The sequence below is a fragment of the Scyliorhinus canicula genome, chromosome 9, assembly GCF_902713615.1.
Source record: "Scyliorhinus canicula chromosome 9, sScyCan1.1, whole genome shotgun sequence".
NCBI classification, from domain to species: Eukaryota; Metazoa; Chordata; class Chondrichthyes; order Carcharhiniformes; family Scyliorhinidae; genus Scyliorhinus; species Scyliorhinus canicula.
Window position 1 is genome coordinate 102,218,494 of NC_052154.1, and position 25,144 is coordinate 102,243,637.

The 25,144-nt window shown below is 49.1% G+C and overlaps 1 protein-coding gene across 1 annotated transcript in view; it reads right to left on the reverse strand.

The window, feature by feature from the left end:
* Nucleotides 1-25,144, reverse strand: part of LOC119971581 (mucin-6-like) — a 246,839-nt gene that overhangs the window by 135,438 nt on the left and 86,257 nt on the right. The window contains exons 9-10 of the mRNA XM_038807348.1: nt 8,876-8,970; nt 5,540-5,672 (exon numbers count right to left, since the gene is read on the reverse strand). Coding sequence (XP_038663276.1) covers nt 5,540-5,672; nt 8,876-8,970 — 228 coding nt within the window. The remainder of the gene's footprint in view (nt 1-5,539; nt 5,673-8,875; nt 8,971-25,144) is intronic.

Sequence of the window (25,144 nt, forward strand, 5' to 3'; positions counted from 1 at the left end):
AAGAAAGGGTATGTCGGGCAGGTTATCCAAACAGGGTTTGATTTGAAATCGAGGGGAGCGGCAATTTTAATGAGCAAAAAAATGGGATTTGTGAGTGCAAAGGAGGTGAGGGATCCTGGTGGGAGATATGTGATTGCTGGGGTGGAGGTTTGATTCGGGGTTGTTGACGGATCGAGGTTTTTGTGATAAGGTATGGGCGGCAATTAAGGATTATGTGGAATTAAATCAGAATGGAGAGGTGTCAGTGGCCATTTTCTGGGAAGCACTGAGACAGTGGTCCGGGGGGAAATTATTTTGTTTAAGGCTCATGCGGATAGGAAAAAGAGGAGGAACATGACCATCTAGTGAGTGAGATAGTGGAGGTGGACAGGGTGTACTCCAGGATGCCCACCGTGGAGTGACTGACGAGGAGGAAAAGGTTGCAGAGGCAGTTTGACAGGCTGACAACGGGGAGGGCAGTAGGGCAACTGCATAGGGCAAGAGGGGTGCAATGTATGGGAAGAAGGCGAGCCGCATGCTGGCGCACCAGTTGTGAAGGCAGGCCGCATCCAGGGAAATACCGAAGATACGGGCTGGGGATGTGGTGTGAGAGCTGGGGAAGATAGACGAGGCGTTCAGGGTGGACTACCACAGACTGTACGAGGCATATCTGCAGGAAGAGGAGGGGCACATGGGGCGGTTTCTAGGCGAGTTGGAATTTCTCCAAGTGGAGGAAGCAAAGAGGCAGGCATTGCAGGAGTCTCTGAAGCTGAGGGAGGTGCTGGATAGTATCAGGGTGTAAAATCAGGGCAGACTCCAGGGCCGATGGGTATCCGGCGGAATTTTAGAAGGAATTTACGACGGACCTGGCACCCCATCTGTTGGGGGCGTTTAATGAAGCGCCGGAGAAGGGGGAGCTGTCGGAGACGATGACGTGGCACGGTGGCACAGTGGTTAGCACTGTTGCTTTACAGTGCCGGGGTCCAGGGTTCGATTCCCGTTTGGGTCACTGTCTGTGCATGTTCTCCCCGTGTCTGCTTGGGTTTCCTCAAGGTGCTCCGGTTTCCTTTCACAAATCTTGAAAGAAACGCTTGTTAGATGAATTGGACATTCTGAATTCTCCCTCTGTGTACCCAAACAGGCGCTAGGGGATTTTCACACTAACGTTGCAGTGTTAATAGAAGCCTACATACTTGTGACAATAATAAAGATTATTATTATTCTCTATACCGAAAAAGGGGAAGGACCCGATGGAATGTGCGTCATATAGGCCCATATCATATGGATGTGAAAGTATTGGCTAAGTTGTTGGCGGGGAGGATGGAGGATTGTGTCCCAGGGGTGGTTGCAGAAGATCAAACAAGCGTTTTGAAGGGAAGGCAGCTCACAAGTTATATAAGACACCTGTTGAATGTAGTGATGAATCCGTCGGAGGGTCTAGTACCGGAGGTGGTGGTGTCACGGAGAAGGCATTTGATTGGGTGAAGTGGCAGTACTTGTTCGATGCTTTGGGAAGGTTTGGGGCGAGATACGTGGCACGGGTGCGGTTGCTATGTGACACGAAGTGTGAATGTGAGGACAAATATTATGAATTTGCAAAGCTTTGACTTACATAGGGGAACAAGGCAGGGGTGCCCGCTGTCGTCGTTGCTGTTTGCACTGGCCATAGAGCTGTTGGCCATGTCTCTTAGGGGATCGGCGGTGTGGCAGGAGATTATGAGGGGCAGAGGGAGCATCAGGTGTCCCTCTATGTTTCAGATCTGCTGGAAAGTATAGGAAGGATTATGTGCCTGCTGGGAAGGTTTGGACGGTTCCGGGGGATAAACTGAATGTAGGGAAAAGCGAGGTTTACCCAGTGAATGAGTTGGGACAGCTGGCTAATTTCGAGGAGATGACATTTATGGTAGCAAGGGATAGGTTTAAGTATTTGGGGAGTCAGGTAGTGGGGAAATGGACGGGACGCCATAAGTGGAACTTAACGAAGCTGGTGGAGGAAGCCAGGGGGATCTCAGAAGGTGGGATACACTGCAATTGATGTTGGCGAGGAGGGTCCAAGTGGTGAAAATTAATATTCTGCCGAGGTTCTTGATTATTTTTCAGGCTCTCCCGATCTTTATACCAAAGTCCTTTTTTCAGAAATTGGACATGAGAATTTCAGGTTTTTATGATGGGGAAGGTGCCAAGAATTGGGAGGACACTGCTACAGATGCAGAGGTAGCAGTGGGGGTTGGCATTGCTGAATCTGCTTCATTATTATTGGGTGTCGAATGTGGATAAGGTGCGGTTGAGGAAGTGAACAAACGAATATGATGGACAGTAGGACCCTGAGGGTAATGTGTTCACAGACAGAGAACAAAGGGATGAGAGCTAGGAAGGGGGAGGGGAGCTTTGCCTCGTGGAGAGAATAGTGAAAAGGATGCTGGGTAACAAGAGGCCCAGGATAAGTGAGCCAATTAGGATATATGACCAGGTCAGGAGGTGTGTAAAATGACCAATGGGAACTTTGTATGCGAATCTTGATGTAATTTGAAGTATATCTCCAGTGTTCCTTTGTCCTGAGTCTCTCTTTATCCGGGGCTCTCAGAAGACAGTGTGTGTGTCCTGAGGTCCTATGGATTGAGTCAGCCTTGCAAGTTAGTTATTATTAAATGATATGATACCTGCAAATCCATCTCAGATTTTATTGAATCTAGACTGACAGCAAAATAATCAGGGATTAACACGGTGATAGTGGGAAGGAGAAGGGGTAGAGTGGGTTAGGATGGAGGAGGAATCTTGTAAAGGGTCCAGTTTAAGGGATATAATGACGGCAGCATTGCCAATGGCTCCGAGTAGGTATTCAGGGGGTCCAGTGGTGCAATCCATCATGAAGATATGGAATCAGTTGAGGAGACATTTGAGAGTGGAAGGAATGTTGGTGTTAACGACGCTGTGTGAGAATCATGGGTTTGAGCAGGGGGAGGGTGGATAGTGTATGTGGTATTATCATAAATGTAAGAATTGCAAGGGTTAATGACATGTCTAGAATAGCCACTAGAGGGAATTATAGTTACAGGTATATAACTGTATAACTGTAAATAACTGGGATCTGTATTTGGAGGAAGGTTTCCCAGTCTGAGGAGCTGAGGAGAGGGTAGAGCTAACGAGGGGAAGTGAGTTCAGGTATCTGCAGGTTAGGTAATTTGCACAAACAGTCTGGAGGGGGATCCCTAGGTTGCCGGGATGCACCCTGCTGGAGCGACTGCTGCTTCTGGAAGTGGAAGGGGAGGAAAGAATTGGGGATATATACAAGTGGCTGGGGGAGCAGCCTCCCATACCAGCCTCCCTGAACAGGCGCCGGAATGTGGCGACTAGGGTCTTTTCGCAGTAACTTCATTTGAAGCCTACTTGTGACAATAAGCAATTTTCATTTCATTTAATTCATTTCATTTTCAGCAGGGAGGTGAGCGGGTGGTGAAGATCAAGGAGAAATGGGAAGGGGAGTTGGGAGGAGAGATAATTGGGAAGTATGGAGTGAAGCATTGCGATGGGAAAACGGGACCTCCTGTGCAAGGATGAGCCTGATACAGTTTAAGGTGGTGCACAGGGTGCATATGACTCAGACGAGAATCAGTGGGTGCTTCCAAGGGGTAGCAGATAAGTGTGAGAGGTGTAGGCGGGGGCCAGCGAAACACACCCACATGTTTTAGGGTTGTGAAAAATTGGGAAGATTTTAGACGGGTGTTTTCACAGTCCTAGCCAGGATAGTGGGGCCGATGTCGTGGCCTTCGATTCTCTGATTGCACAGTGACAAATTTTACTGGAGTAGTGGTCGGCATCGCCACCGGGTGTAGCGGCTTGGTTGGGTGACCTGTATGACTTCTTGCGGTTGGAGAAGATAAGATCTGAATTAAGAGGCTGTGCAAACGGGTTTGAGAAACAGTGGAGGATGTTTGTGACTATGTTTGAGGACCTGTTTGTCGCAAGGGAGGGGCGGGGGGAGGGAGGGTGAAAAAGGGGAAAAAATGTGTCCAGGCTGTATAGTTGATTTCCCGGGGTGTTTGTTGCAACCTGTTTTGATACATGTTTTTAATAAAACACATTATAAAAAAAGATTATATTTGGGATAATTTGACAGAATAACTGTTTTATTGTGTTTGTGAATGAATTTGGGTTGAATCATGAACCTGTGATTGTCCTTTGTTCATCTCGCAAATAGGGCATCTGGGTAAAACATTTTAATAATAAACTGGTCGAAGTGCCTGATAATTTATCGGCAACAGTGGCCATGGATAGAACTGTTCCATTGCACTGCACTTTGTCATGTGAGTGTACCTTTAAGAAATGGGTGTTTATAAAAATATCTGTAGTGGATGTACCTTTAAGAATGAGTGTTCATCAGTGATGTCAGAGTGTAGGTGGAGCTGGGCTGTCTGTTTGCTTTACGTTAATTTTAGGCTGCTTGCTACAGGGTGTGTTTTAGTTTCATTTTCAGAGACAAGAGCTGCAGTGAAAGCCAGCAGATGTGCATGGATCTCTCTACAAGTAAAGAGTTTCCATTTGGCTGATTTCAAAGTGATAACTGCTCTCAGTAGAGAATTTAAGCCTGATCTCTGTGTTAAAAAGGGTCTTTTGTCTTATAGATGTTAATGAGGAAAGGTTAAGGTTTACTTGAAATGAAATGAAAGGAAAAACGCTTATTGTCACGTGTACGCTTCAATGCAGTTACTGTGAAAAGCCCCTAGTCGCCACATTCCGGTGCCTGTTCGGGGAGGCTGGTACAGGAATTGAACCGTGCTGCTGGCCTGCCTTGGTCTGCTTTAAAAGCCAGCAATTTAGCCCAGTGTGCTAAACCAGCCCCTAAAGAAATGAAAATCGCTCATTGTCACATGTAGGCTTCAAATGAAGTTACTGTGAAAAGCCCCTAGTTGCCACATTCCGGCGCCTGTTCGGGAAGGCTGGTACGGGAATTGAACCGCGCTGCTGGCCTGCCTTGGTCTGCTTTCAAAGCCAGCAATTTAGCCGTGTGCTAAACCAGCCCCTTTTAGAATATTACAGAATATTGTGTCAGTGGGGAGGATTGGTGTTGATAGTTGTTAAGATGTTTACTGTGGGTTTATAAAGTGTTAACTGGTTTCATAAAGAAATATTGCTTTAATTTAAAAGTACTGTGGATCTCTGGTGCATCACACCTGCAAGGTAAGCCCGTGTGCTCCCCATAACCACAATCTATTAAAAGTTATCTATTAAACATTGTGGGTCAGGTGAACTCCATGATACACTTTGGGGTTCTCTAAACCCTGGCCCATAACAAATTCCAGCGCAAAATTCTGAAGCATCTAGATGCCACCCCAAATCGCTCTTAACTCCACCAATGGCAAGTATTCATTGCACCCTCCCAATCCAGGAATTATGGCCCATGTGCCTGTACTTCTGATATATGCTTAATATACCACATTATTTAATGAATCTAATTATCATTTTAATCTCTAACTATAGAATAAATGAAGATTCATCACTCTTTGAATCAGTGTTTGAAAGCTATGATTGTTTTTAACTTCTCTCTTAAGTCCATACATACTGCAAACGTTCACATGATTCATCCAGCCTGTCAACCGTATCCCTCTGGCTTTACAAGCGAGAACATATGAATGAAGAGCGGAGCACATATATCCTTGAATATTTTCATAGTTGCAGGCTTCATATTGACATCGCTGAAAATGAAAACAAGTGCCACAAATACTTTCAGAAAACACTGATTCTTCAACATTCCTACATGAATTTGGCAATTGATAAGCTAACATTAAACCAGCAACTAATATGAAGCTTATTACAAGGGGTTGACATTTATGTACAAGTGAGCTCTTTCCTGACCTCACAAAAATATAGGCCAGGGAGAGTTCACCCATATTAAATAATTACTGGTAAAGTAAAAGTAAAGTCGCCATAATCCCAGATAGGCTGCTTTTCTCTGTGAGGGTAAGAGCTGCCTGTGAATGATTTAACCTGAGGGTCAGCACACCTCAGTAAAGGACAACGTTGAGAAGGCGGGCTTTCATGAATAACCTCAGCTGGTACAGGAATGAACCCGCACTGTTGGCCTCGCTCTGCATCACAAAACATTTGTACAACCAATTAATTTTCAAAAAGGTGCAGTTCCAGAAAGTTGATAGAAAGCTAATAGAATTCCGAAGAAGGGGGCAGAACATGTCCATGAAATTCTAGACCAGACAACTTAACATTGATGATCGGACAAAAATGGAAATCCAAGAATAGGAGAAAACAAAACATCCAGAAATGAAAAAATATCCAATTCAAAAAGGAAAATATTGCCTGACCAATTTGGGAATTGAGGCGTCAGCAAGGGGAGGGGGGGGGGGGGGGGGGGGGGGAGATAAAGGGGCTAAAAGAGGGAAGGCAGGCTGGGAGAAGGGGAATGGCATGGGGGTTGGGGTGTTGGTTAGCTATTTATTTATTATGATGTTCCTGTTTGTCCTTGCTCTTGTGTTTGTTTTTATTTACTGTGTGTACAAATGCATTAATAAAAATATTTTAGAAAGGCTTTTTAGGATCTTTAGGTTTATAAATAGATGCATAGAGTATAAAAGCAAGGAAGTGATGATATACTCCACAAATCTTTGGTCAGATAACATTTTGAATATTGTGTTCAGTTCAGTTCAGTTCAGGAAGAATGTTGAAACCCTGGAGAGAGTGCAGAGGAGATTTACTAGAATGATACCAGGAATGAGGAAATTTAGATATAAGGAAAGATGAGAGAAATTGGGCCTGTTCTCCTTGGAGCAGAGAAGTTTAGATGACCTTGTTGAGGTGTTCAAAATTATGAACAATTTTGACAGGGTAAAGAAAGATAATCTGTTCTACTATTTGGGGCAGCACAGTAGCATGGCGGTTAGCATAAATGCTTTACAGCTCCAGGGTCCCAGGTTCGATTCCCGGCTGGGCCACTGTCTGTGCGGAGTCTGCACGTCCTCCCCGTGTGTGTGTGGGTTTCCTCCGGATGCTCCGATTTCCTCCCACAGTCCAAAGATGTGCGGGTTAGGTGGATTGGCCATGCTAAATTGCCCGTAGTGTCCTAAAAAGTAAGGTTAAGGGGGGGGGGCTGTTGGGTTACGGGTATAGGGTGGATACGTGGGTTTGGGTAGGGTGATCATTGCTCGGCACAACATCGAGGGCCGAAGGGCCAGTTCTGTGCTGTACTGTTCTATGTTCTATTCGGTAAGTCAGCGACTAGGGGTTCCAATTTCAAGATGGTCAGCAAGAGAGCTAGGATAAGCCGAGGAGAAACATCTTTACTCAGAGTTGTTGGGGTTTGGATTGCGCTGCCTGGAAGAGTGGTTGAGGCAGATTTTATCAGGAGGTTTCAAAAGAGAGCTGTATATTTGAAAGTGATGAATTTAGGAGGCTATGGAGATAGGGTAGGGGAATGGGGCTAGCTAGGTAGCTCTTTCGGAGCCGGTGCAGACGCGTTGGCCAGATTGCCTCCTTCTTTGCTGTAAAATTCTATATTTTAAATCTTTCTGCAATTATGCAGATCTTTGGTGAAACCAACCTGGAATATTGTGTGCAATTTTGGTCTCCATATTGAAGGATGTATATACTTGAATTTTAGGCAGTACTGTGAAGGTTCACTAGATTGGCCCTGGGTTGAGAAGGTTGTCCTATGATGAGAGGTTGAGTATATTTTTTGTATATATTCTCTGAAGTACGGAAGACTAAGCGGTGATCTCATTCAAACATACATGTGTTTGAAGGGACTCGGCAGGGTAGTGAAAGGTTGGGTGGGATTTTCCGGTCGTTCCTGCTGGCAGGATCGAACGGTCCTGCCAAAAACAGCTGTCTGCTGCGGGCTCCTCGACGGAGCAGGCTGCGAGCAACCGGAAATCCGGTTAACAACAGAGGAACCAGAAGATCCCACTGCGGCCAAAGGCAGGCTGCCCCCAACATTGCAAAACAGTCACTGGGTGGGGGCAGAAGATTCCACCCATTGTTTCTGCTGGCTAGGGAATCTCGAACATGTAGCCACATTCACAGGATAAGGGGGCAATCATTTAGGACTGAAATGCAGAGAAGGGTTGTCAATATTTGGAATTCTCTACCCAGAGATTTGTGGATGCTACGTTGTTGAATATGCTTAAGCCTTTGGCAGGCAGATTTCTAGTCGCCCAATCAAGTGATATGGGGAGTGGCCGTAAAAGGGGGAGAAGCCCAAGATCTTTTGTCAGAAGGCACAGAGAAGAGCCATTAGAGGTAGTTAAACTAACAATAGATTGTTATAAAGCTAGCTAAGTTAAATAAAACCGATATCCGATGTCATTGCGTTGGTAGCCTAAATTTAAGGTTGAATGAAAATAATGAAGGGAAAAGTTAAAGGAAACGTTATGGGCGGGGTTTTCTGCGCAAACCGCTGTGTGTTTTTCAGTGGCAGAGGCATCCCGCCAGTGGGATATTTTGGACCCGGCATTGTAAATGGGATTTCCCGTTGAATGCACCCTTCGTCGCTGGGAAACCTGAAGCGGGGATGCGCTGTTGGTGGGACTGGAGTATGCCGCCAGTGTGAACAGCCGGTAAATTCCGCCTTATATGTAGAGTGTCATTATGGCATTGAACAGCAACCCAGAAAAATGGTAAAAACAGAATGAATAATTGTTTCCATGAGAAAAAGGGAAAAAATAAATTTCCTGCAAGAGTGCAGGAAATGACCCGACTGCGACTTAATGGAGAGCTAAAGAAATATTCTCTTCTCAGAGTGTAAAGATTAAATTAATCGTTGTGTAGTGTTGAGCCCTTTATTTGCAGAGCTCCTAACTCTGACACCAGAAATACAAACCTGAACTGTCCATAAAGATTTGATATTTTAAGATCATTCAAGAAAAAAAGACAAGAAAAAAAACTTTACCTCAACATAATCCATTGGGCCCACAAAGGCATGGCACTTTCCAAATATGCTGTTTTTATTCATCAGTTTCAAACAATAGCGTTGTGCATAATCCACTATCAAAAGGAAAGAGGTAGTATTATTGTTCTGTGAAGTTAGCTGGGGCCAGTTTCCTAACATTGCTTTCAGGAAGCCTCTGCCGGGAAGTTTTCAGGCACACTGTAAGGAATCAAGACAGATAAACTCAGCAGTTCTGCATACCTTATTCAGTGATCCTCAACATGACTGAATTTCCAAGGCTGCCCTTCAAGCTTTAATGGGCTTCTTGCAATCCTGAGTTTACTCTGATGAACTGTGTGTCACATTGGTATGCTTGCAAAGTGACCATGTGTGGGTCCTGAATAATCAGGGTTGTTTGACATTTTGGAAGGACAAAAAAAAAGGAAAAGGGAGTGGCATTGCTCCGATAATAAAGGTTGAAATATGTGAGAAATGATCTTGTTTCAGGCGTCTGAAGATGCGGAATCAATTTGATTGGGGAAAAGAAATAGCAAAGGAAAGTCACAGGTGGGAGTGGTATATAGACTCCCTGATAGTAACTACATTGCAGGACAAAATAAATCAAAAAATAAAGCGGCTTGTCAGGAAGGTTAAACAATAAGGACAGGAGGTTTTAAACTTCATTAAGCTTGGATAAACGGAATTGGCAAAAGTAGTCTGGAAGTTGAGTTCATAACATATTCATAGAATTTACTGTGCAGAAGGAGGCCATTTGGCCCATCGAGTCTGCACCGACTCTTGGGAAGAGCACCCTACCCAACCGCACACCTCCACCCCATCCCCATATCCCAGCATCCCCACCCAACATTAAGGGCAATTTTGGACACTAAGAGCAATTTAGCATGGCCCTGGAGCTGTGAAACAATTGTGCTGATCACTATGCTACCATGCTGCCCCTATGCTACCGTGCTGCCCCATATATTTGGGACTTTCTTTGAATATTATATTCTGGAGCCAACCATGAACTATTCTAAAGCTGGTAATGTGTAATGAGATATTAATGACCCCAGAGTAAAAGATCATAGAATTCCTACAGTGCAGAAGGATGCCATTTGGCCAGTTGAGTCTGCACTAACTCTCTGAAAGAGCACCTGATCTAGTCCCACTCCCATCCTATTCCCGTAACCCCATAACCTGCACATCTTTGGACACTAAGGGGTAGTTTGGCATGGCTAATCCACCTCACCTGCACTTCTTTGAGCGAAATGTGATCATAATATGATAGAATTTCATATTCAGTTTGGGGATTAGAAAATTTAACCTGAAACTTGTATCCTCAACTTAAATAAAACACAATTACAAGGGTATGAAGACAGAGTTGGTTAAAATTGAAAAATAGGTTAAAGGTAACAGAAGCACTGGCAGACATTTAAGGATAGCTCTCAACAAAGGTATATTCCATTGAGCATTGAGAAGTAAAGGTACTGAGAAGGATGCACCACCCATGGCTTACTAAGGACGTTAAAGATGGTATCAAATAGAAAGAAAAGATTTACAATGCTGCAAAATTTAATAACAGCCCATTGGGAAAATTAAAAAACCAGCAATGGATAAAAAGTATATAAAAAGTAAGGGAATAAAGTGTTGGGTCTCTTAAAGGCTAAGGCTAGGGAATTAATAATCATAAAATCCTTAGAATTGTCATGAGAATGTCACGTTAAGAAATGTTTGTCTGCTCATGTTACTGCAGTGGTGGCAGAGTGTGGTTGGAGCTGGTCTGTCTGTCGGCTTTTAGTTTCACTTTGAGAAAAGCTTCGGTGCGTCTGTGTTTTTTTGGTTCCGTTTTTAGTGTTGGAGCTGCAGCCAGCCAAAGAATGTGTAATGTTGTTTTCTCTGCCATCTAAAGACTATCTCTGGATCATTTGGTGAAGTCAGAGTGATAACTGCTCTAAGTAGTGAATTTGAACCTGATGATGTTCTGTTAAAAGGTTTTTTTTATGTCTTATGGATGTTAAAAGGAAAGCTTAAGGATTACTTAGTGTTGTATTCTTTGGGTGTTGTATTTGAATTGATGGTTGCTAAGATGTGCACTGTATGTTTTAGAAAGGTGAACTTGAGTTCATAGAATAAACATTGTTTTGCTTTAAAAAATACTTTTCGATTTCTGCTGTACCACACCTGTAGAGGGGTGAGAATATTGTGGTTGCTGTTCAGGTATGGTATTTCAGTTTAAGTAGCGAGTGTGTTGTGGACAATGGCTCTTTATTAAAAAATATTTTTATTCTCCTTTTTCAAATTTTCTCCCAAATTTAACACCCACCAACAACAAACAATAATCAACAACAAATATGCCAATTCCCATGTCAATAACAACGATCCCAGCCTCCCACCAAACCCCAAACATTAGCTTGCATGTTCACACAAGCAAATGACAAAAATAAATCAAGAATCACCCATAGTCACCATTAACACACACAGCTAATGTTCGATGATATCCAGTTTTTGAAAGTGCATCATGAATAATGCCCATGAATTGTAGAACCCGTCCATCATTCAAAATTAACCTTCTCAAGAGTCAAGAATTCCAACAGGTCCCCCCACTACGCCAGGGCACAGGGTGGAGAGGTTGCTCTCTAACCCATCAGGATCCGCCTTCGGGCGATCAACGAGGCAAAAGCTACAACAAATGCCTCCGCACCCGTTTCCAGCCCTGGCTGGTCCGACACCCGGAATATGGCCTCCCAGGGGCCCGGAACCAGTTTCATATGCACCACTTTAGAAATTACCCTTAAAACCTCCTTCCAGTAATCCTCCAGCTTTGGACAGGACCAAAAGATATTAACGTGATTAGCGGGGCGCCCCCGCAATGTTCGCACATCTTCTACTCCTTCAAAGAATTGGCTCATCCTCACCCTCGTGAGGTGTGCTATGTATACCACCTTCAGCTGTAACAGCCCCAACCTTGCGCACAAGGTGGAGGCGTTCACTATCCGGAGCACCTCACACCAGACCCCCTCCTCTATAACCTCTCCCAACTCTTCCTCCCACTTTGCTTTGATCCCTTCCAGTGGTGCTTTCTCCACTTCAAAATAGCTCCGTAAACCGCCGACAATACTCCCTTCTCCAGTCCGCTTGTCATCTGCACCTCCTCCAGCAATGTGGAGGCCAGCTCCACAGGGAAGCTCTGTATCTCCTTTCTGGCCTGAGAAACAATCTTTCAGTGTCTTAATCCCCTTCTCCTCCCATTTCCGAAAATTTCCATCCCACTTCCCTGGCTCAAATCTGTGGTTCCCCCGAATCGGCATTTTCTTTGACCCTGCCCCCAACCCGAAGTATTGGCGAAACTGCCTCCAAATTCTCAATGAAGCTATTATTACCGGACTCCCTGAGTATTTCCCCGGGGCCATCGGGAGCGGCGCTGTTGCTAGTACTTTCAATCCCGACCCTCTGCAAAAACTCTCCCCCATTCTGAGCCACTGGGAATAAACCCCTCTGATTTAGCTCCACACCTTCTCCACATTCGCCGCCCAGTAGTAATACCTCAGGTTCCGATGACCCAAACCCACTGCGGCAACACGTTCATTTTAATCGCCTGTACACGACCCGCCAGTGACGGAGAGAGACTATCCCACCTTGCCAGATCAGCTTTCACTCTCCCCACCAAACTAGAAATGTTGTACCTGCGGAGCCCCCCCCCCCCCCCCCCCCCCCCCACCCCCCGCCACGACACTCCCGGGCAACCTGTACCCCCAGGTACCGAAATTGAGTCCCTGCCCTATGTATAGGTCAGGTTGAGGGCTCGGGTGGTCTGGAAGAACTTTTCAAGGTTCGCGTCATGGTCCTGCTGATCATGGCCGCAGATGGTGACATTGTTCAACTACGGGTATGTAGCCCACAAGCCGAACTGGTCCACTATTTGGTCCATCGTCCTCTGGAAGACGGAGACCCCATTTGAGACGCCGAAGGGGACCCTGAGGCAGTGGAAGAGCCGGCCGGCTGCTTCAAAGGCGGTATAGGGGCGGTCTTTTGGTCGGATAGGGAGCTGGTGGTAGGCAGATTTGAGATCGACAGTGGAAAAGTCCCAGAAACAAAAAGATAATTGGGCCTGAAAATCAGGCTCACAGGCCCACAGGCCTCGCAACGCGGCTGCGCACCAACCGGACATGCCCCCTTCTGATGCGTCATCGGCCTCGTGCAAGTCATGGGGGCGGCCATCTTGGCGGTGGCCATCTTCTCGACCTGACACACTCGACCAAACGCGGCGTAGGCCTTTAGCGTGGCCAAGTCTGGGGAAGTCCGAGGGGGGCTCGCTGGGTCTGTGGGGCACGTGCATAGATTGTGGCGGGCCATTTCCAGCGAGGTGGCGAGCGTTACCGTGTACTGGAGGTCTTTTGCTCCATTTTGGAGGAGACGCTGCCGGATGTAAGTCGAACGGATGCCGGACACGAAAGCATCTCGGATGTGCAGGTTCATATGAACCTCCCCCGTCACATCCTGATGATTGCAGTTCCTGGCGAGCGCGGTGAGTTTTTCGACGAATTCGTCTAGCGTTTCCCCTGAGCGTACTTCATTTATGGGTTTGACAAAATACTTGCGTAGGATCTCGACCGCTTCGTCATAAGTCGTCGTTTTCTCGATCGAGGCGGAGATTCCGTGACTCACCTGGGCGTGGAGTAGGCGCAGCTTGCGTGGCCCTGGGATGGGGGTCTACGAGGAGTCCAGGTAGGCCTCGAAGCAGCAGAGCCAGTACTTAAAAATTTATGTGGCCTCCGGTGTCCGTGCTTCCAGGTTGAGCTTCTCTGGCTTGAGACCTGCGTCCATCCTAACGTAGTTTAGCTTATTAAATTGTCATACCCTCAATAACGACGCAAGAGAGTAGAGCAGTAAAGAAGGCTTTAATAAGCTAAGAACTAGCCTGATGCCGAGAAGGGTGGTTACTGGTGCCGCCTACAGAGCGGCCCCATATACGGCTCCCTCGTGGGCGGAGCCGGAGGCGGAGTCCCCAGGGTTCCAAGCCCGGTCTTAAAGGGGACATGACCTTACATGATGATAAGGGTGCAGTAATACAGTAACCATTCATCACACACCCGTAGGCCCACCGGTGACAAATACCACCACCTGCGCCCCTACACCGCCCCCTCCTTCGCCGACTCAACACCTGGGTGAAGAAGCTGATGACAACACGCTCCTGGACGAGCAGGCCTCGACCCCGGCGCCAACACCACAGCCGGGACTGAGGCAATCACGGCGGAAGGTCAAGGCCCCCGACAGACTAGACCTTTAAGACCACTCCACCCCCGCCGGACTTTTTTAAAAATGGGGTGAATATGGTAAACCACGTGACTGTATTGTCTGGTCTGTACTGTATCATACATGCCTGGGTTTGCCAGGTTGGCTCTGCCTATGGCTCCCTCGGGGCTTCTGTATAAGAGTGGAAAGTCTCCGCCTCCGGCCCCAGTTCAGGTCCAGAGGCTGGAGGCTTGCTGTTTAGTGTATTAAAGCCTCAGTTTACTTTATCAACTCGTTGTGTATTATTGATGGTGTATCAGAGAGGATACTGGGAAGTTGCTGCATTGAACTTTAATATCACTAATGAGATAAAAATGAATGCAAATTAGCTGTAATCAGTTTCTGGGTGAGGTCACGGCCGCATACTGGTTAGCACTGTGGCTTCGCAGCGCCAGGGTCCAAGGTTCGAATCCCGACTTGGGTCACTGTCTGTGCGGAATCTGCACATTCTCGCTGTGTCTGCGTGGGTTTCCTCCCGGTGTCCCGGTTTCCTCCCAAAGTCTCGAAAGATAGGGGGCGAAATTCTCCCAAAACGGGAAAAATCGTCAAACCGCCGTAAAACCCGGGCGGGTTTTACGGCATCGCGCCCCTTCCCGACGGGGGACCGATTCTGGTCCCCCGTCGGGGCTAGCAGCCCGACGTCGGAGGCTCCGACAAGTCGGGCTTAACGAAAATCGTTAAACCCGCTTGTCGGACTTAGCGCCGGCTGACGCGTCATATGACGTCAGCCGCGCATGCGCAGGTGGGAAGACGCCACCCGCGCATGCGCGGGTGACGTCATCGCGTTTTTGCGCGAAACCCGCGCATGCGCGGTCCGGGTTGCCCCTCAGCCGCCCCGCGTATTGATACTGCGGGGCGGCGGAAGGACAAATAGTGCGCGGGCATCGGGCCCGCTGCCCGCGATCGGTGGGCACCGATCGCGGGCCCATGGCACCCTTGGCACGGCCGTGGTACTGCCGTGCCAATCGGTGCCATGGTTATTTTTTTCCAGGTGGTCACGACGTTTTTACGAACGGCAGGACCAGGTGTGTTTGCCGTTCGTAAAAAGGTCGTAAAGGGCTGGGACTTCGGCCCTTCTAACAGCTGTGAATCGCTGCCGGCCGTTAAAAAACGGCGGCAGCGATTCGTGTCGGGATTTCGGCGGGGGGGTGGGAGAATAGCGGGAGGGCGTCAAAAAAGTCGGGAAGGCCCTCCCGCTATTCTCCCACCCGTCGTGGGGGGCGGAGAATTTCGCCCAGGATTCTCTGATAATGGGGCTAAGTGTTGCTGTCGTCGTAAATACTGGAGCATTTTATGACAGCGTCAATGGGCCCCATAGCCCACCTATCGTGCAGTCCACAAGGGGCCAGCACGGGCGCCGTGAGAAGCGCTTCCTGAGATCGGCATCCGATACGCGGGCTGCATCAGTGGCATTGAAATAACGCGACCTTCCCACACATAGCCGACGCTGGGAAGGTAGCCTCCCGCCGTGCAAGGTTCCGGGATGCCAACCTGGACATGCTTCTGGATGCCGTCGAGCAGAGGAGGGGGGCTCTGTACCCCGGGCCCAGCCGCACGACACCACACAACACCGCTGTGGCGGGAGGTGAGCGCTACCGCAGTGCTATCACCCAGGACAGGTGACCAATGCCATAAGAAACTGCACAGCCTACTCAGGGCAGCCAGGGTGAGTACCCACCAGCAACGGAGACACAGGGACCATCGCACCACCGTCCCACAGAGAAGCCCGGAGGCCATCGGGCACCCCGAGGGAGGAGGAGGTGCTGGGGCATATGCCGATACCTCCTGCAACACCTTGGACTACGTGGAGCAGGACCGATCAAAGGGGACTTTGCAAGGGGCTGGGGGCATTGTGGAGGGGGGTGGATTTTTGGCATTTGGCAGACCGGTTCCGCTTGCGGCCAGCACGATGTTGCACGCCGCAGTCGCTGCAGGCTGCTGGCGTTCGGATGCGCGCCCACGGACCCGGCAACTCTCCAGGTGTATCGGCAGCTAGAGCCGGGTGCTCGATGCTGCCGCATACTAGCCCCTAGCCAAACAGTGGATCGGTAGCCGTTTTACGCTGAATTTCTGGTCATAAAAGGCCAACCTTCCCATGCCAGCGTCAGGACATAGCCTGAGAATTGGAAAATCCAGCCCATGGGTGGGATTCTCCGATGCCGAAATCCAGAAACATGATTGGGCGAGAATCGGTTCTGATGCCGAAATTGCGGCAGGTGCTGATTTGACACCAAACTGCAATTCTCCATCGCCTTAACGGCATTGTCAATGCAGACCGGAACACATTTTCATTTTCATTTTTTCATTTTCATGTACAGTAAACACCATTTATGTGTCATTAGCAGGCCTGACCTGGTGTTCTCCGGGGCCCCACAATTCTCCGCCTCTGATGGGCTGAATTTCCGATGGCACGGCTCACTTGTTTTTAAAAGCACCGGCATCATGGCTGGTCAGGAAGAGAGAGAGTAAGACATGGAGAAGCGCGACCGTAGGCTGCAGGGCTGGACACTGTCTGGGCTGGCTGGGGAGGCCTTACCAGGGCCGGGGGCGGGTGTGTGAGGGGTAGGGGTTTGGGGTGAGGGGGGAATGGGCCATGTGGCTTTTTAAAAACTTAATTAACAGCATGAGGGCATCGTTGCTTCGGCCAGTATTTATTGTGCATCCCTAGTTGCCCTTCAGAAGTTGGTGATGAGTTGTCTGGAATTGTTGTAATCGTTCAGGTGGAGGTACACCCGCTATGCCGTCATGGAGGGAGTTCCAGGATTCTGACCCAGCGACAGTGAAGGACGCCAAAATATTTCCAAGTCAGCATTGTGAATAACTTGGAGGGGTGCCTCCATGTGGTGGGGTTCCCAGATATTTGCTGCTCTTGACCTTCGAGTTGGGAAGGTGCTGTCTAAGGAGCCATGGTGAGTTACAGCAGTGCATCTTGTAGTTGGTACACACGGCTGCCATTGTTCGTCGGTGATGGAGAATATTTTGGAAGGAGGAGCAATTAAACGGGCTGCTTTGTCCTGGATGCTGTAGAGCGTCTTGAGTATTGTTGGAGCTGCGCTCATCCAGGCAAGTGGAGAGTATTCCATTACACTCCTGACTTGTACCTTGTAGATAGTTAACAGGCTTTGGGTGGTGAGGAAGTTAGTTACTCGCCAAAGGATTCCTAGCCTTTGACCTGCCCTGGTAGCCACAGTATTAATGTGGCCAGTCCAGTTCAGTTTCTGATCAATGGTAATCCCCAGGATGTTGATTGTGGAAGATTCAGCGACGATAATGCCAGTGAATGTCAAGGAGCGATGGTCAGATCCTCTTTTGTAGGAGATGGTCATTGCCTGGCACTTGTGTGGCATGAAGATAACTTGCCACTTGTCAGCCCAATCCTGGATATTGTCCAGATCCTGTTGGATTTGGACATGGACTGCTTCATGATCTGAGGAGTCGCAAAAGGTGCTGAACATTGTGCAGTCATCTGCGAACATCCCCACTTCTGACCTTATAATGGCAGGGAGTGTCATGATATGCAGACATGCACATAATGAGATACAGACTGACAGCTAATGAACACAGAGAACAGGACATAACCAATCAGCAGGCAGAACGCCTGGGGGTAGTTTCCCACTACAAAAGGCACGAGGCACTCACACTCCGCCTCTTTCCACTGGTGACATCTACAGTGTGAGTCAGGTTGTACATATCCTATAACTCCTACAGCACGTGGCTAAGAGCTAGTCTGGTTCAGTCAGACAGAGTAATCACACTAGGTTAGCAGAGAGTCGAACTCACATAAGATTGTGCTAACTGTGTGACAAGTTCAACAAACCAAATTGAACTAACTTCAAAGTCTGGAGTATCTCTCAGGTAAAGCTGCATCCAGTTGCAGCCCATGTTATCCTAGTGTGCTTAACACGACAGGGAGGTCATTGACGAAGTAGCTGAAGATGGTTGGGCCTAGGCACTAGGCTGAGGAACTCCTGCAGTAATGTCCCGGAAATTAGATGATTGACCTCCAACCACCACAACAATCTTCCTTTGTGCCAGGAATGACTCCAACCAATGGAGAGGTCCCCCCTGATTCCCATTGACTGCAGTTTAGCTAGGGCTCCTTGATGTCATATTCGGTCAAATGCTGCTTTGATGTCAAGGGCAGTCACTCTCACTTCACTTCTAGCATTCAGCTCTTTTTCCATGTTTGAACCAAGGTTGTAATGAGGTCATGAGCTGAGTGACGCTGGCAGAACCCAAACTGAGCTTCCATGAGCAGATTACTGCAAAGTGCTGCTTGGTATGCTGTTTAGCACAGGGCTAAATCGGTGGCTTTGAAAGCACACCAAGCAGGCCAGCAGCAAGGTTCGATTCCCATAACAGCCTCCCCAAACAGGCGGCAGAATGTGGCGACTAGGGGCTTTTCACAGTAACTTCATTTGAAGCCTACTCGTGACAATAAGCGATTTTCATTTCATTTCATTTCATTTTAATGACTCCTTCCATCACTTTGTTGATGATGGAGAGTAGACTGATAGGGTGGTAATTGGCTGGGTTGGATTTGTCCTGTTTCTTGTGTACAGGATACACCTGGGCAACTTTCCACATTGGAGATGCCAGTGCTGTAGCTGTACTGGAACAGCTTGGCTAGGAGTGGGGCAAGTTCTGGAGCATAAGTCTTCAGTACTATTGCTGGGATATTGTCAGGGGCCATAGCTTTTGCAATATCCAGTGCCTTCAGCTATTTCTTGATAGCACGTGGAGTGAATCGTTGGCTGAAGACTGACATCTGTGATGCTGGGCACCTCCTGGGGAGACCAAGATGTATCATCCACTCGGCACTTCTGGCTGGAGATTGTTGAAAATGCCTCGGTCCTGTCTTTTGCACATATGTGCTGGGTTCCTCTATCACTGAGGATCAGTGAGTTGTTTAATTGTCCATCACCATTCATGGCTGGATGTGGCAGAACTACAAAGCTTAGATCTGATACGTTTGTTGTGGAGTCGCTTAGCTCTGCTTATTAATTAGAACATAGAACATAGAACATCGAACAGTACAGCACAGTACAGGCACTTCAGCCCACGATGTTGTGCTGACCATTTATCCTAATCTAAGATCAACCTAACCGACACCCCTTCAATATGCTGCTGTCCATGTGTCTGTCTAAGAGTCGCTTAAATGACCCTAACGACTCTGACTCCACCACCTCCACTGGCAGTGCATTCCACACACCCACCACTCTCTGTGTAAAGAACCTACCTCTGACATCTCCCCTATACCTTCCTCCAATCACCTTAAAATTATGCCCCTCGTGACAGCCACCCTGGGGAAAAGTCTCTGGCTATCCACTCTATCCATGCCTCTCATCACCTTGTACACCTCTATCAAGTCACCTCTCTGCTTTCTTCGCTCCAGTGAGAAAAGCCCTAGCTCCCTCAACCTTTCTTCAGAAGACATGCCCTCCAGTCCAAGCAGCATCCTGGTAAATCTCCTCTGTACCTTCTCCAAAGCATCCACATCCTTCCTATAGTGAGGCGACCAGAACTGAACACAATATTCCAAGTGTGGTCTAACTAGAGTTTTATAAAGCTGCAGCAAAGCTTCGCGGCTCTTAAACTCAATCCCCCTGTTAATAAAAGCCAACACACCATATGCCTTCTTAACAACCTTATCAATCTGGGTGGCAAATTTGATGGATCTATGTACGTGGACCCCAAGATCCCTCTGTTCCTCCACACTTCCAATAATGCTGCCTTTAACCCTGTATTCAGCATTCAAATTTGACCTTCCAAATTAATCACTTCACATTTATCAAGATTGAACTCCATCTGCCACTTCTCAGCCCAGCTCTGCATCCTGTCAATATCATGCTGTAACCTACAACAACCCTCAACACTATCTGCAACTCCACCAACCTTTGTGTCATCGGCAAACTTACTAACCCACCCTTCCACTTCCTCATCCAAGTCATTTATAAAAACCACAAAGAGCAGAGGTCCCAGAACAGATCCTCGCGGGACACCACTGGTCACCGACCTCCAGGCAGAATACTTTCCATTCACTACCACTCGCTGTCTTCTTTCGGCCAGCCAATTCTGTATCCAGACAGCCAAATTTCCCTGTATCCCATGCCCCCTAACTATCTGAATGGGCCTACCATGGGGAACCTTATCAAATGCATTACTGAAATCCATATACACCACATCCACTGCCTGACCTTTATCAATGTGTCTCGTCACATATTCAAAGAATTCAATAAGGCTTGTGAGGCATGACCTGTCCCTAACAAAGCCATGCTGACTATCTTTAATCAAACTATGTTTTTCTAAATAATCATAAATCCTATCTCTCAGAATCCTTTCCAATATTTTGCTCACCACAGACGTAAGACTGATGAGTCTGTAATTCCCAGGGATTTCCCTATTCCTTTTCTTGAACAGGGCAACAACATTCACCTCCCTCCAATCATCCGGTACTACTCCAGTGGAGAGTGAAGACGCAAAGATCATCGCCAACGGCGCAACAATCTCCTCCCTCGCTTCTCGTAGTAACCTAGGGTATATCCCGTCAGGCCCAGGGGACCTATCTATCCTGAAGCTTTTCAAAATTTCCAGCATATCCTCCTTCTTAATATCAACCTGTTTGAGTCTATTAACCTGGTTGACACTGTTCTCATGAGCAACACTGTCCCTCTCTCTGGTGAATACTTTAGCAAAGTATTCATTTAGGGCCTCCCCCATCTCCTCAGACTCTAGGCACAAGTTCCCTCCACTATCCCTGATCAGCCCTACTCTCACTCTGATCATCCTCTTATTTCTCACATAAGTGTAGAACGCGTCGGGGTTTTCCCTAATCCTTCCCGCCAGGGTTTTTCATGCCCCCGTCTAGCTCTCCTCAGTCCATTTCTGAGTTCCTTCCTGGCTACCTTGTAACCCTCTCGAGCCAAGTCAGATCCTTGCTTCCTGAAACTTGCGTAAGCTTCCTTCTTCCTCTTTTTTTTTTTTTAAATAATTTTTATTGAAATTTTTCGATACAAACATTTACCCCTACTACATTTTAAATTATAACACAACAAATCCCCCCTGGAAAATCCTCCCCACGCCCTCCCCCGCGCGCACCCCCCCACCCTCTCCCCCCCCCCCCCCCCCCCCCGCGCTACCAGTCTAGCAACCAAACCGTTTTTCCCTTTCTGCCGATGGCCTCGGGCAGTCATTGCCCGCGACCCCCCGCTGACGTGCTCCCTTCGTTGCTATCCCCCCCCCTCCCTTCCCCCCCCCCCTTTCTCCCCGGGTTGCTGCTGTTTCGGCCTCCAGTTCCTATCTCTGATCCAGAAAGTCAAGGAAGGGCTGCCACCGCCGGAAGAACCCCTGTACCGACCCTCTCAGGGCGAATTTGATTCTTTCCAATTGGATGAAGCTTGCCATGTCGTTTAACCAGGTGTTAACACTTGGTGGCCTTGTGTCCCTCCACTGAATCAAGATCCTTCTCCGAGCTACCAAGGACGCAAAGGCCAATATTCCGGCCTCCCCTGCCTCCTGTACTCCTGGCTCCACCCCAACCCCAAAAATCGCTAGCCCCCACCCTGGTTTGACCCTGGTTCCCACCACTCTCGATACCGTCCCCGCCACCCCCTCCCAGAACTCTTCCAGTGCCGGGCACATCCAGAACATATGTACATGGTTCGCAGGGCTTCCCGAACACCTAACACACCTGTCCTCACCCCCGAAGAACCGACTCATCCTAGTCCCCGTCATATGGGCTCTGTGCAGCACCTTAAATTGGATGAGGCCCAACCTTGCGCACGACGACGACGAATTGACCCTCTCTAAGGCATCCGCCCATGTCCCATCTTCTATCTGCTCTCCCAGCTCCGCTTGCCACTTGTCTTTCAGCTCCTCTATCGATACCTCCTCCACCTCCTGCATTATTTTGTAGATGTCCGAGACCTTCCCTTCTCCGACCCAGACCCCTGACAGCACCCTATCACTCACCCCTCTATCGGGAAGCAAGGGAAATCCTTCCACCTGTCGTCTGGCAAATGCCTTCACCTGCAGGTATCTAAACGTGTTCCCCGGGGGGAGCTCAAATTTCTCCTCCAGCTCTCCCAGGCTCGCAACCTCCCCTCTATGAACATGTCCCTCAGTTGCCTGATGCCCGCCCTGTGCCAGCTCTGGAATCCCCCGCCAGTGTTCCCCGGGACAAATCTGTGGTTCCCTCTCAGTGGCGCCGCCATCAGACCCCCCACTTCCCCCCTGTGTCGCCTCCACTGCCCCCAGATTTTAAGGGTGGCCGCCACTACCGGACTCGTGGTATACTTTGTGGGGGGGAGCGGCCATGGTGCCGTTACTAGCGCCCCCAGGCTTGTATTGCCGCAGGACGCCCTCTCCATACGTTTCCAAGCTGCCCCCTCCCCCTCCATCACCCACTTGCGCACCATCGATGCGTTCGCCGCCCAGTAGTATCCGGAAAGATTGGGTAGCGCTAATCCTCCACTGTCCCTACTCCGTTCCAAGAAAATCCTTCTCACTCTAGGGGTGCCATGTGCCCACACATAGCCCATAATGCTGCTAGTTACCTTCTTGAAGAAGGCCCTGGGGAGAAAGATGGGCAAGCACTGGAACAGAAACAAGAACCTCGGGAGGACCGTCATTTTGACTGACTGCACCCTCCCTGCTAGCGACAGCGGTACCATGTCCCACCTCTTGAACTCCTCCTCCATCTGCTCCACCAGCCTTGAAAGTTCAGCTTGTGGAGGGTCCCCCAGTTCCTTGCCACCTGCACCCCCAAGTACCTGAAGCTCTTTACTGCTCTCTTAAAGGGGAGCCGCCCAATTCCCTCCCCTGATCTCCTGGGTGTATCACAAAGACCTCACTTTTACCCACATTTAATTTATATCCCGAAAAGTCCCCAAACTCCGCTAGTATTTCCATTACCTCCGGCATTCCCCCTTCCGGGTCCGCCACATATAACAACAAATCATCCGCATAGAGTGATACCCGATGTTCCTCCCCTCCCCTTGTCAGTCCTCTCCACCCCCCTGAACCCCTCAGTGCCATCGCCAACGGTTCGATCGCTAATGCAAATAGTAAGGGGGATAGGGGGCATCCCTGCCTGGTACCTCGATGGAGCCCAAAATACTCTGACCTCCTCCCGTTTGTAACCACACTCGCCATCGGGGCCGAATACAGCAGCTTCACCCACTTGATAAATCCCTCCCCAAACCCAAACCGTTCCAGCGTCTCCCACAGGTATTCCCACTCCACCCTATCGAATGCCTTCTCCGCATCCAGTGCTACCACTATCTCAGCCTCCCCCTCCACTGCTGGCATCATAATCACATTCAACAGTCTCCGGACATTTGTGTTAAGTTGTCGTCCCTTTACGAACCCCGTCTGGTCCTCATGGATTACCCCTGGCACACAATCCTCTATTCTGGTTGCCAGGACCTTTGCCAACAGTTTGGCATCTACATTCAAGAGGGAGATAGGCCTGTAGGACCCGCACTGTACAGGGTCTTTGTCCCGCTTCAGGATCAAGGAGATCAGGGCCTGTGACATTGTCGGGGGCAGAACCCCCCCCTCTCGCGCCTCATTGAAGGCTCGCACCAGCACTGGACCCACCAAGTCCACATACTTCTTATAAAATTCCACCGGGAACCCATCCGGCCCCGGCGCCTTCCCCGCCTGCATCTGGCCTATCCCTTTAACTAGCTCCTGCAGCTCTATCGGCGCCCCCAGCCCCTCCACCCGTTCCTCCTGGACCTTTGGGAACCTCAATCTATCGAGGAAGTTCTCCATTCCCCCCCTCCTCCTGGGCGGCTCAGACCGGTACAATTCCCTGTAGAAATCCCTGAAGACCCCGTTCACCTCTTGCCCCTTCTGCACTACGTTCCCTCCCTTCTCTCTCACTCCCCCAATCTCTCTGGCTGCATCTCGCTTGCGCAGCTGGTGTGCTAGCATCCTGCTCGCCTTTTCCCCGTACTCATAGACCGCGCCCTGTGCCCTTCTCCATTGCGTCTCCGCCTTCCTAGTGGTCAGTAGGTCAAACTGGGCCTGTAAACTGCGCCGCTCCCTCAACAGCCCCTCCTCTGGTGTCTCCGCATATCTCCTGTCCACTTCTATAAGTTCCCCCACCAGTCTCTCCCTCTCCTGCCTCTCCTTCCTTTCTCTGTGTGCCCTTATGGAGATCAGCTCTCCTCTGATCACTGCTTTCAGGGCCTCCCAGACTACCCCCACCTTCACCTCGCCCGTGTCGTTCGTGCCCAGATATCTCTCAATGCCCTTCCGGACCCTTCCGCACACCTCATCGTCCGCCAGCAGCCCCACATCCAGGCGCCACAACGGGCGCTGGTCCCGTGCTTCCCCCAGTTCTACCTCTACCCAGTGTGGTGCATGGTCCGAAATCGCAATGGCCGAGTACTCCGTGTCCTGCACTCTCGAAATCAGCCCCCTGCTCAGTACAAAAAAGTCTATTCTGGAGTACACCCTGTGGACGTGGGAGAAAAAAGAATACTCCCTCGCCCTTGGCCTGCCAAATCTCCAAGGGTCTACCCCCCCCATCTGCTCCATGAACCCCCTTAGCACCTCTGCCGCTGCCGGCCTCCTATTCGTCCTGGAACTCGATCTGTCCAGCCCAGGGTCGAGCACTGTATTGAAGTCCCCCCCCATGATCAGGCCCCCTGCCTCCAGACCCGGAATGAGGCCCAACAGGCGCCTCATAAAACCCGCGTCATCCCAATTCGGGGCATACACATTCACCAGCACCACATTCTCTCCCTGCAGCCTACCCTTCACCATCACGTACCTACCCTCCTTATCTGCTACCACCTGCGCCGCCACGAACGACACCCTCTTTCCACCAAAATCGCCACCCCCCCGGTTCTTTGCGTCCAAGCCTGAGTGGAACACCTGTCCCACCCACCCCTTCTCAGGCGTACCTGGTCTACTACTCTCAAGTGAGTCTCCTGCAACATTGCCACATCCGCCTGCAGTCCCTTAGGTGTGAAAAAACCCTTGATCTCT